Source organism: Clarias gariepinus, chromosome 25, assembly GCF_024256425.1.
Source record: "Clarias gariepinus isolate MV-2021 ecotype Netherlands chromosome 25, CGAR_prim_01v2, whole genome shotgun sequence".
In the NCBI taxonomy this organism is placed as follows: domain Eukaryota; kingdom Metazoa; phylum Chordata; class Actinopteri; order Siluriformes; family Clariidae; genus Clarias; species Clarias gariepinus.
The window spans coordinates 25630001-25643121 of NC_071124.1; the positions used below are offsets into that span (position 1 = coordinate 25630001).

Below are 13121 nucleotides of genomic sequence, written 5' to 3' on the forward strand. Positions count from 1 at the left end.
AGTCTAAATAGTTATAAACTAGAATTTATCTTTGCCTAAAACTTAATACTTTACTTGTACTGTGTGTGTGTGTGTGTGTGTGTGTGTACCTGAGGGATGATGTAATAGCGGTAGATGTAGATGGAGGCGTACACTAGGCTGCAGGTGCTGATGATGAGCGCAATCAGTAAACAACAGAGTCCAGTGAGGGAGGAGCGCCGGGACACGCCCACCTGCGGGGGGGGGGGGGGGTGATAGAGTGACGTCATGTTATTAACACGCAGACAGCGAGCCAGACGGGGACAGGCCTGAGAACACACACTCTGTAACACAGCAGCAGATGAGATGAAGTCTAACTGCACCAATCAGATCTGGACACGTCACTGCGGAACCCAGGAGTATGACGTCATTCGTTGCGGAGTCCAAAATCCGACACTTTTATATAAAATATTACATGTTAACAGATTTACACAAACACACATTCCTGCGTGTGCATTATTATTAATCCGCCCATCTGCGGTGTGTGTGTGTGCGCGCGCGAGTGTGTGTGTGTGTGTGTGTTCTGTATAAATGTTTATTATAGTGTGAGAATAAAAGCTCGCGCAGGTCCGCTCTTTCCTGGCACGCGAGCGTTAATTAGGAATAAAGAGAGAACATTAATACTCTGATCTGTTAATAATAACGGTGATGAAGGTGATGATGAAGGTGATGGTGATGATGAAGGCTGGCTGTGAGTCTCTCACGTGCTGCGGCGGGCTGTACACGCGCTCCGGTTCCTCTTTCTCGGCTTTGATGCCGTTAATCGCCGCGCAGCTGATCTTCACCATGATGGAGCCGCAGCTTCACCTGCAACACACACACACACACACACACACACACGGAGCCGGAAGTGCTGCTGGTCTTTCATTTCCGATTTGCAGAGCCTCAACCACCCCTCCCCCCCCCTCCCGTGGGTTAATGTAAAGAAATAAACCCGGGTTAAAGGATCTGGTCCAAACTTTTCTCCAACTCACTCCATCTGCTTCTGATAATATGACTGACGCTGAGTGTTTCTTTCGCTTTCCCCTTATTTATCGTTAGGAATTAATGTAAGGTTCCGACTGAACATCTCTGTTTCTGAGTCTCTGTTATGGTGGAACAGTGGAGTCAGTGCGGTTCCTTCACCTTCACCCTCACCCTGAAGTGGGACAGACATGTTCATGTCACTCTCGACCACACAGAGGCTGTTGTTCCTGACACAGCTCCAACATCACACAGTCAGCTCTCACTCAGTCACCATGGAGAGCATCCTCACTACCTCCATCTCCATCTGCTTCCCATCTGCCTCCACCCTCTCCAAGCCCGGACTGCAGCAGGCGCTCGCCCTGCTTACAGGATCATCTGCCACAGGCTTCACGCCATCATGAACCCGTGTTCCTCCTGAGCCGAGCAGAGAGCCAAAACATCCTCTGTGGACAACACCCACCCTGGCAGCCACTTTCTGCCCTTCTGCCACCTCGTAGGTGTTACAACGCAATCTCACACCACACCGCCTCCGGAGCTTCCTTCTGAAATCCATTGGATTATTCAACTGTTGAAGTCGAACACGGCACACACATGCTGCACACACTAACACACACCTTACATAATGCATTTACACATCTCAGTTCATGATTTCACACACCTGTCAATAAAAACTATATACAGTATATACTTTTTAAATAACTATATATAACTATAACTATAAATAGTTTTATAAGATTTAAAATTTATAGCAGGAAGAAGTAAAATATTTTTTAAAAGTGTACATCCAGAAAGGCCGTCATTAAAATTTTCTCTAATTTACTTCTTTTACACTTATAAATAAATATGCTTATGCTAGTGTGTGTGTGTGTGTGTGTGTGTGTGTGTGTGTGTGTAAAGCGTAAGCATTAAAAAACAACAACATTTTATTAAGCCCTTTCCGGATGTACACTTTTACAAAATTTTTCTTTTTTTTCTGCTATAATTTTAAAATCTAATAAAAACTATATATAGTTATAAATAAGTTTTTTTAATAAATGTAAAAATATTAAACTTAATTATGTAGTTACTATACCTCAAATGTGTTTATTATTGTTTATAATAATAATAATAACTAGAGAGGCACATTTCCTGAAGAAAATGTGTGAGTGGTGCTTGCCGTGGCATCATAGTCATAGCTATGATGTCACAGTTGATGTTGGTCTCTATGTTAAGTCTATGGGACTCTTTGGGCTGGTTAACTGCCCACCCTTTAGAAAAGTCATAGCACCCCACTCCCGAATAAACGCACGATTTGACACCTCATTCATGGGTCTACGACAAACGGTGCGGGACTAATTACGCGCCAAACTTTTGTACAGAATAATGATAATAATAATAATAAAAAAATAGGCCCGTGAGATAGTAATAGTAGTGCCTCGCTTCACAAGCGCCACTGATTAAACTGTAAATTCTGTATAACGTTATTCACACAGATAAGGAGATGTATTTCCTTCTGGCCACCAGGTGTCACTACAGAGCTGTAAGACTGATATAATATTCCATGGTGACTGTAGTCCTTATTCCTGACTGTAAATAATGATTAGGAATTAACACTACAGTTTGTGTTTTGTGTGTGTGTCTGTGTGTGTGTGTGTGTATGTGTGTTGGTGACGAGGCCTATGTTTTATAGTGACTTCATTTACCACCATTAATAAACATACATTACATTAACTGGGATATTTTATTGGACATGATGTTTACACAAACACACACAGTAACACTTTAGCTACACTACACATCTACACACAAATATCTCACTACCTACACACACTACCTACACACACTACATATACTAAATACACACTCACAGCACACTGTACAAGTCTACAACTCCATTCCTTATTACAGTCCTGCTCATAAAACATTTCCTCTCTCTCTCTCTCTCTCTCTCTCTCACACACACACACATACACACACACACTATTTGAACAACACAGAAACCCTATTTTTCCACTGGGATGATGAAGGACAGGCTGCGCTGCCGATTGGTGGAGTTTTGCTGTGAGAGGCGGAGCTTCCTCTCCATCCTCTCTCTCTCCTTTCTTATTCGTCTCTCCTCCTGCTGGATCCACCTTCTCTCCCGCTCCACTTTTGCCTCCTCCTCTCTCAGAGCCTGAGTTCTCTCCGCCCACTGCTGTAGCTCCACCTCCAGTCCCTCCTTTTTTCTTTTTATCATCTGCATCTCCTCCGAGTGATCAGTATCTCTCTGCTCCATGTTCGAATAACACAGACTCCCATCATCAACCTGAACACAGCATTCAGTTACACACACACACACACACACACACACACACTGTACATTCATCATATATTGAATGATCTAAAAAAGATTAAAATCAACATAGAAATGTAGGTTTTTAAACATGTTTCATAAATTTGGATAAATTAACACTTGTTCCAATTACTGAGACTATGTTTACTTAAATATATACATAAATTTTACAATTTACAATAATACATATTTTTTCACGTGAGGGTGGGGGCTGTGATGGAAGTTGCTGTGGGAGAAGCCTGAGGCTTTGGCTTTTCCATCACGAATAAAATTTTCATCCTTGCAGCTCGTCCAGGCAGCAGAGCCATAATAAATGGAGGCAGATCGGTCTCATAAATAATTCACACAAAGGACACCATGTTCACGTGCGCAACCCAATTCACGTGCGCGTTGGGAAAAACTGTAAGAAACATGTAATGAAGGTGAAGTGTGTTTTTACTGTGTTATTTCCGGCGAAGTTCATTAATGAAACATTATGAAATAAAGTACTAACTTTGACGTGCATCCTGTTCTTGGTTTGAGTCGGTAAAACCTGATTTCCGTTGTTATTAACTCAGACCGCGCAGCAGGTGTGTAAAGCTGAGCTACTCGCGCGCTCCTGCAGGGCTGTGAATTGGGTTACGCACGTGAACATCGTGTCCTTTGTGTGAACTATTTATGAGACCGATCTGCCTCCATACATACTAAAACACAGAGCAGTCTCATTCCACACTGCCTCTTTATTAAGCCACACCCAAACATCATCTTTATTAAGCCACACCCACGCTGGGTCTTTATTAAGCCACACCCACCTTCCCATCAGTGTCAGCCTGCAGAGTTTCTTCCTCCAGGATCAGGAGTTTCTGAACCTCATACATGCCGTCCTGTATCATAACTGTGGCCTGTGAAATTGCAGAATCTCATTTACATACCAATATTTACATATGACCATCACTATTATTCATACAGCAACATTTACATATCATCTACATATTTAAATAAGCTTTAAAAACACATAAAAACAAACACAGACCTGCAGACTGTACAAGATCTGCATTAAACTCTGCACACAGTCCACCACCTGTAGTCTCACACACACACACACACACACACACACACACAGACACACACACACACACACACACATGCGTGTTTACAGTTGTTTGAATTATTATTATTATTATTATTATCAGTAGTAGTGTTACCTTTAGTATAAGATGTTCTTTTCGTTTTAGACGTTTCTTGCTCGGTTCTTTATCTGTAAATAAACTTATTTCATTGTTCCTCCCTCACATTTTCAATAAAAAAAAAAACAGATTACAGCTTTCACATCTCCAGAAACAGTGTTAAAGGTGTCAAAACATTAAACACAAGAACCATAAGCATGTATGCATGACGGTACGATGCTCCACCTCTTACATGTTAAAGGTTTGCATGAAATCTGTTATTTTGCTATTAATTTTAAATTCCCAATTGTGACTGGACATGTTCTAGAACCAGAATAATAGATGTAAAAAGAAAAATAGTTCTGCATGCAGGCTAATGAGACACACCTAAACTCAGTCTCTCCATGAAGATACATAACACACTACTACACCTACAGATCACTGTGTAGTTTACGCTCCCATGTGTTCACCCCAGACTACACCGAGCGCTCGTAAACCTTCCTGCATACATCGTGTATGAACTTTGCTTACGTGAGCACGTTCCTCTCTGATTCTCTGTTTGCTGATTTCCTGACACCGTTTTTGATACCTGTGATGAATTTGACTTTTCCGTAACTGTTACATTCACTTTATTACCACATTATAAAAGTAAATTATTAAATATTCTGAACAAAGCCACAGGAATATAGTCCCACTGATCATCTGAAGCTCTATCTGACCGAAGTGTTTTATCTACTTGAATGCTTCACCGAACTTATGTTTTCTCTGTACAGAGACGTGAATGTGTGTGACAGCACTGACTTTGTACACAACACAACACAATCTCACAAATCTCACAATACACTATGAGAATAAACTCAGTAAGTGCAGGTGAAGGTACTGTTGTAATCAGCTCCAGGGGTATTCCTACTCCTGAATCCAGACGTCTGATCAGGAGTGTCCTGTATACTGTACGTGTCTGTGTTGTATGAAAGTGTTTCCACAATCAGTGTGCTGATGAATACACACGAGCATGAGAGAGCCGATAGTCAGGTCTGTTCAGTAAGACTCAGGGTATGAACTGATCAGAGGGAGACAACACACACAAACACACTTACCACACTGATTGACATCATGATAACCAAAGAGCAGTGACATCACACACACCAGCAGGTTTACTACTGAGAGGAAAACATAGACACAAAGTTAAATGATATATATAAGGTTGAGTTCATTTGTGCATATGTATGTTTGCGTGTGTGTGTATCTGTGTGTGTATGTTTGCATATGTGTATGTGTGCGTGTGTGTCTTATCCACATTGCATTGGCTTCCTGTGAAATTTCGCATTGATTTTAAAATACTACTCTTGACATATAAAGCATTAAATGGTCTCACGCCGCAGTACCTGAGCGAACTGCTAGTGTCTTACAATCCGCCACGCCTACTTCGATCAAAGGATGCAGGCTGCTTGTCAGTACCGCGTATTATAAAAACTACAGCTGGGGGCGGAGCTTTTTCTTACAAAGCCCCAAAGTTATGGAATAGTCTTCCAAATAGTGTTCGGGACTCAGACACAGTCTCAGTGTTTAAGTCCAGGCTAAAAACCTATTTATTTAGCCAAGCATTTTTATAAATAGATTAGCCTTAGGTAAAGGAGCAGATCTGGGGGACTCATGGACGTAGAGTATTATGGTGAACTGGTATGTTTAGATGCTGTCTTCCTCACTCTCATTGATCACTCAGGTTTGCTGACGGTGAGGTGATTGTTTGCTTTACATCTCAGTTCCCCCTCATGTTTGTGTTTCCTTCTGGCTCCTCCCTTTTAGTTATGATGTCATAGTTAGTCCTGCCGGAGTCTCTGCTTGCACTCTACAGTTAATATACATTCACATTATGTGTGACTGTGACCATACCTAACTGTTATCTCTCCATCTCTTTGCTCTCTCCTTTTCTGCTCTCTCCTCTCTCTCTCTCTCTCTCCTTTTTCCTCTACCTATCTCTCTGTCGAGCTATACATGTCGCTCCTGAGCTGCCAGTGATCAAGACCCCCTCTGCCCGCTGGACCTCTCTAACTCATCCTGGAGTCCTGCTTCTGGTTGGAGAGCTTATCACATGGATGCCCCCGTGTGGTCTGCCTGGAATGCGTGTGGTGACTGGGGTTGGTTCCACTTTTCCATGAAGGTGGTCCTGTCCTCCACTGATGCAGACAGCTGTTCTCTGAGGACCTGTGACTTCAGTCGCTCTATAGTTCAGGACTGGAATTTCTCACAGTCTACCTGAGCCTCCAGGAACAAACTGGACTTTAATCTTACACATCTCCTCTTATACTGAACTTTCAGTCTCGCATATTATTATGCACATCAATCCCTGCTATTCGTTATCACCCATATGAGGATGGGTTCCCTGTTGAGTCTGGTTCCTCTCAAGGTTTCTTCCTATTACCATCTCAGGAAGTTTTTCCTTGCCACTGTAGCCGTCGTCCTAGGCTTGCTCATCAGGGACAATCATATCATTTTGATTCATACACATTCACATTTCATACAAACTTAATTCTTTTGATTGTGTAAAGCTGCTTTGTGATGATGTAAATCGTTAAAAGCGCTATACAAATAAATTGAATTGAATTGTGTGTGTGTGCGTGTGTGTGTGTGTGTACCCTCTGCCTGTGCAGCACTCAGCAGTGTCGCTCCACGTGGTGTGTCTGTGTGTGTTTGTACAAGCAGCTCCTGATGAGTTAAAGACCCAACACACATCCTGAGTTTCTCCTCCAGAACAGCACACACCTGCACATCTAGAGATACCAGAGCCTCTACACACACACACACACACACACACACAGTAAACAAAGTGTGTTGAACATCAGCGATGTTGTGTGAGTTTTTCTTCTGTGATGTCTGTTACTGCTCACATGCAGATTTTAACAAAACAACAGAATATCAACCTTCATCATCATGTCTAAGCCACTTAATGTCTTCACACAACATTACAGCTGCAGCCCCTCAAGTCTCTAACAGAGTTTAAGGACGAACCCAAGGGGGTGTGTGTGTGTGTGTGTGTGTGTTTGTGTGTGTGTCTCATGGGTCTTGTACACAAAGTGTCTTTTTAATTTTGTTTTAGTGGTTAGCGCTTTGTAGCGTGGATGGTAAACCCAAACGCGGAAGCAAGTGAGTAGGCAGGATAACCACGCGATTTAGTCTAAGGACTCTCACAGAAGGGGAGCGAGGGAAAAACACAAATTTAACCCGCGTCCTATAAACACACACTCGAATCCGAAAGTAAACCCAAGAAAGTGAGTACTCACGAAATGGCAGACGAACAATCTGGACCGACATGGGCGAACTCAATGACTGAGCGATGTGAAGCGCCATCTTGTCTCCTTTTATGCTTCCTTTTTTGCGACCATACTACTTTCGGGTCCTAGTGCCGGTCGTGGAACGGGTGTGTGTGACAGTTTTTTTAGGGCCCAAGCACTATAGGGTGCGCAGGACCCTCTTGTTTTCCCAAGGATAATTTTTTCCACCCTTTTGGGCTTCTTGGGATCTTAACATGCTCAAAAACTCATTAAAATTGTCAGACAGTTTGGAATCTGCTGCCATTAGGATGCCTGAGAGTCACAGGGCCCGGGGCCCTCAGGGGCCTTACACCAGATTTTGCTGGATAGCTCATACACACTTTCACATGCATACACGAAACTCAGTACACATTTAGAGCTCATTGAGCCAAACAACTTTTGCTCTGCATGTCCTAGGATCAACGCAACAGGAAGTCAGTTATTTTGGGTTGTTCACAAAAATGCACCCGATGGATTGTGATTTATTCCTCCTAGGAAATTTATACGATCATCACCAAAACAGGCCGATGTGATCTAAAAACACTGAGGATGCAAAATTGTAGAGGTTTTTTTTTTTCAAACGGGTCAGCTGTGAAGATGCCTTAAACATATGCTGAAATGTGATTAATAACTTTCCATTTGGCCTCGTTAAGTGACATGATATTCAGTGACACGTTCAGTGACATCACGTTGAGGAAAGTCGCAGTGTGATGCTTTTTTCCAGCATGTGCAGACTATTGTACTCACGTACGCATTAAAACAAACACACACACACACACACACAGTTGACATGACAAATACTTACAGTATATAGTGTCTAACATGTGCAAGTTGTACAGTGCAACCAGGCGGCGATGGCTTTTTGTAGGTCTTAACACACAGGTTGTGCGGGGCCCCTGGGTAGCAGTGGCACAGGGTGCTTGGGCCCATCATCGCTGCTTGCAACTATGTTTTAATGTTGCAATCTTAACATATATAATTAGCTAAAAATATAAGTTTCTGGACACAGTTTATGGTAAAGTGAGACCTCTTGTACAAACTGTATGTTCTAATGTTACGTTCTATCTGCTAAGCCATTTAGACTACATCAGTATACAGTACTGTATACAGTAAATCTTACACTGGGAATAGTTTACACTCATCAAACACACATATGTTACCTACAGTAGGTATTTGTTTCAAAAGCTTTATGTTTTGAAAAAAGTGAGGTTAGGAAATTTGTGTCTTTCTTGCGCCTTAATTTGCTATTTCACAATTTTTTTATTATTTGGAAATGTGAGAATTTGTACATTATTTTATTATTTTGTCTGGCTGCTTACATATTACATTTCTAAAATAAATAAATCGGACATTATTATGTGTGTGTGTGTGTGTGTGTGTGGAAACGCTTCTACTGTCACTATTAATTATAGCTCTGGTTTATACTGAGGATTTTGTCCAAGAAACAAGGCGTTTAACTGGCCTCCCATCATACTCATTCAGGATGTTTTTCTGACTGCATTTATTTTGTGAATTTGAGGTTTAGCTCCAGGGTTTAATCATGTGATGGACAGCTGTTTACATATTAATGTTTTCTTTAATTTATAGAGGACAATAGTGTGACTTTTCTGATATGATGACGGTTTCTTTGGCCAGGCAGCTTATGATGGTGACATGATTATAATGGAGTGTGGATAAATGTATAAATGGATACGTAGATAACGAGGCTGATGAACAGAGAGATGCGTTTGTGTGTGTGTGTGTGTGTGTGTGTGTGTATACCTTGCAGCGTATTTATGTTTTTGCATTTCAGCTCATCATTGTTCTTCAGTTCATTTTCAGGTAAACTGAAAGAAAAACAGATTTTACATGATTTATCCACAGGCCGTCTGTCTAACTTCAACACTCAGACACACACCTGTCTGCCGTGTGTTGCAGCAGTGTGATCCACCTGTCTTTCTCCTCACGAGTCTGTGTGTGGATCTCATACATTTCTGGCTCTGCTGCGTGACTGCTGATCAGAAACAGTCCTCGATCCTGATTGGCTATTTCTCTCAGGATCAATGCACGCAGAGGGACGACAGCAGGCTTCTGCTCCTGCATTATGCACACACACACACACATGCACACACACACACACACACACACACACACACACACATAGTGTTAAACATACTGTGAAATGGCTGAGAAAATACTTACAAATTAATTATTTATGTGTGTGTGTGTGTGTGTGTGTGTGTGTACCAAGGCAGCAAATGTTAACTTCTGCTCTTTCTCCTGAAGGAAAACCAGAACATCAGAGAGAAGAAGTGCAAAAACATCTGGAGAAAGACACACACACACACACACACACACACACACACACACATACACACACACAAATTAAATAAAAAAAATTGGAAATAGACACACACACAGACAAAAATATTTGGAAACACACACACACACACACACACACACACCTCTCAGTCTGCCTGATGTGGTCCTGCATGTGAGTGGAGCAGCGTGTGTAAGTGTGTGTGGTGTGTGTGTGAGAGTGTGTTTGCTGTAGATCTCTCCACTTTTCAGGCGAGTGAAACTCTTGTTGTCCAAACGGTTGATGATGTCATCAAGTTCCTGAGCATGTTGTATTTTCTCTACATGCAGCTCAACACCTGTTAACACACACCGCACCCCCTCCAGCGCCGCCATGACATCATCATGCTCGACTCCGCACCCTACGGGAAAACAAACCACAACATAGAGGATAACTCCTACAGTATGAACTACATCAGTATTTGACTCCGCCCATAGAGTATTACAAACTACATTAGTGTTTGACTCCGCCCCCTACAGGATTACAAACTACAGTATATCAGTGTTTGACTCTGCCCGTACGTTATTACAACTCCCATTACTTTGCCCCCTGTAGAACAGCAGGGTGTAGGAGGTGTATGTGTGTGTTGTACCCTCGGTATGCTGCAGCAGTCTCTCCAGCAGGACGGGGTATTTTGTGATTCTCTGTGTAACCAGCAGTAGAAATTCTGGGATTTCTCTGCGCTTAATAACTGAATTGCTGCTCTGCTGCTGTAAAGATAAAGCAAACACACACACACACACACACACACACACACACACACACACACACACAAAATAACTAGTATGGTAATCACTAGAGACACATATCTGTCTCAGTATTTTTGGACAAATCCCCAGTATTGTATATCTTTAATTAAAAAAAAAAAAAAATGTAAATGTGTATGAAAATATTTATGAATGAAAATGATCAGAGCAGGAACTTCAAATACGAGTAGTCTGCATGCACTTGTCTGCCAAGAGTCACAATGTCACATTTCAACCAAATCTTCAAAAGAAGGCAAAAGCAATTAACATTAGATCAGTTCCTTGTTAAAGATGTTAAAGTTAACGTGCAGGTTAATTTGTTTTATTTTCAGTTTACATTTTGTATTAATTGTTTTTTTATGAATTTTTTTGGGTTGTGGACAGGGAAAGGCATTAAAATGGTTTAGATCCTACCTGTCTGATTGATACCATTTTGTAGATCTGAATTGAGAACTGTCCGGTGTAATGCCAGTGAAATATGGGGTCCCACAAGGGTCAGTTTTAGGACCTCTGCTGTTCTCCATATACATGCTTCGCTTGAGTAACATTATTAGTAGACATGGGATTAGTTTTATCGTTATGCTGATGATACCCAGTTATACATCTCAACAAAACCAAATGAAATACCCAAGATATCCAGATTAACTGAATGTGTTCAAGATATAAAAAATTGGATGACCGATAATTTAAATTAAACTCTTACTAAATTCAGATAAGACAAAGATATTACTTATTGGCCCCAAAACCAGTACACAACAGCTCTCACAATTCAGCTTGCATTTAAAAGAATGTACTATTACTAGTAGCTTGACAGTGAAAGACCTTTGCATGATATTAGACATGAACGTTTCATTTGAAAATCATATTTCCAAATTTACAAAAACAGCCTTTTTCCACCTTAGAAATATTGCCAAGCTTAGAAACATTTTATCCATACCTTATGCAAAAAACCTGTTCCCTTTCAAAGGCTACACTCGATGCTGCTTGAAAACGCTATGGGAACATCTTTTCGTGTTGCCGGTTGTGAAGCATGTGTGTATCAAACACGCCAAATTTTGGCTTATATAACCTCGGTCAGGTGGCGTCATCTGATGAGTCGCACATGTAGGTTATAAATAGGAGTAGCTCAGTGGATAAGGCAATAGACTACAGTTCGGAAGATCCCAGGTTCAGACCACCAAGTTGCCACTGTTGGGCCCTTGAGCAAGGCCCCTAACCCTCAACTGCTCAGATGTGTAATGAGATAAAAATGTAAGTTGCTCTGGATAAGAGCGTCTGCTAAATGTAAATGAGTAAACCGGAAACATTCCTCAGATCTTTTGTCTTCACCGACATTGTGCACGTGTGTGTACAAGCAAAGCATATTAAAAGCAAAGAAAAGTGTTAACTCACCTATAAAATGGCCGAGTTTAAAACGAGATGTCCCCCTCCTTGCGAAAATTTCCTTTCGGAGGGCGATCTCCACACTTTTTGCTTCGAGTGTTTGGGCGAAAAGCACGCTTTCCGTGGGCTTCACGGAGACTGCAAACATTGTGATCTTCTCCCCATGAAGGTGCTCCGCGCGCGCCTCGCTTTCTTTAGGGATCCACGAGCCGTGCTGCACTCCTGATGATCACAGGGCGATCTGGCCGAGGTGCGCAAGACGGAATCTCCCCTCATTTCTTTCGCTCTCTCTTCCGATCGGGAAGTCTCTCCTTCCACTTCACAAGCGCGCTCCGGTGCTTTTTGTGAGTGTGTAGAAGAGACTCGTTCTCTTGCTTCTGTAGAAATAGAAGTAGCTACCTCAGAACGCTCCTCTAAGGAGGATAGAGAATATGAGGAGCTGCTTGAAGTCATAACGCATGAAGTCGAACGGCTGCACATTGATTGGCAGCAGAAGCAAGCCTTCCCCAAACATTCTAAATTAAATGACAGATTCCTGTCGGGTGGCCAGGAGATGGAGCCACAATGCCGCTCTCTCCCCTTTTTTGGTGACCTCCATAACGAATTAACTCGTTCTTGGAGGAAGCCTTATTCTTCCTGTATTTTTGTACCATCAACTTCGTTTTATGCGAATATCGTTGATGCAAAAGCACAAGGTTATATGATGATGCCCCAGATAGAAGAGACGCTCGCGGGCTATCTCTCGCCTGGAACGTCATCCTCACTGAAATGGCCAACACTTCCCTCCAAGCCGTGTAGAACTTCTTCTACCCTTCTACTTATTCTAAAACTAGGAAAGGCTTTCCAAGCAGCAGGTCAGGCCGGCGCTTCTTTGCACACCATGGCGGTTTTGCAGGCATATTA

General features: G+C 42.0%; 2 protein-coding genes across 2 annotated transcripts in view; both read right to left on the minus strand.

The window, feature by feature from the left end:
• itm2ca (integral membrane protein 2Ca) overlaps positions 1-861 on the minus strand; it is a 4245-nt gene extending 3384 nt beyond the window's left edge. The window contains exons 1-2 of the mRNA XM_053486795.1: positions 723-861; positions 90-212 (exon numbers count right to left, since the gene is read on the minus strand). Of these exons, the coding sequence (XP_053342770.1) occupies positions 90-212; positions 723-806 (207 nt within the window). The 5' untranslated portion in view covers positions 807-861. The remainder of the gene's footprint in view (positions 1-89; positions 213-722) is intronic.
• A 2089-nt stretch (positions 862-2950) lies between these two features.
• Positions 2951-9722, minus strand: LOC128513386 (uncharacterized). Its single transcript, XM_053487135.1, has 8 exons — positions 9649-9722; positions 9513-9577; positions 7077-7229; positions 5538-5600; positions 4480-4532; positions 4308-4355; positions 4087-4176; positions 2951-3268 (listed from the first exon to the last, which is right to left on the minus strand). Exons 1-8 carry the CDS (start codon positions 9720-9722, stop codon positions 2966-2968), a joined length of 849 nt encoding a protein of 282 aa, XP_053343110.1. The 3' UTR covers positions 2951-2965.
• Positions 9723-13121: the final 3399 nt, after the last annotated feature.

Bases quoted from the DNA above. Each gene is read 5' to 3' on its own strand.
- LOC128513386 (XM_053487135.1), bottom strand. From the start codon at position 9,722: ATGTATGAGATCCACACACAGACTCGTGAGGAGAAAGACAGGTGGATC. The intron at 7,230-9,512 runs GTATACACACAC...GTGTGTGTGTAG, and splicing joins AAACATAAATACGCTGCAAG to AGGCTCTGGTATCTCTAGAT. The intron at 4,356-4,479 runs GTAACACTACTA...GTGAGACTACAG, and splicing joins AAGAACATCTTATACTAAAG to GTGGTGGACTGTGTGCAGAG.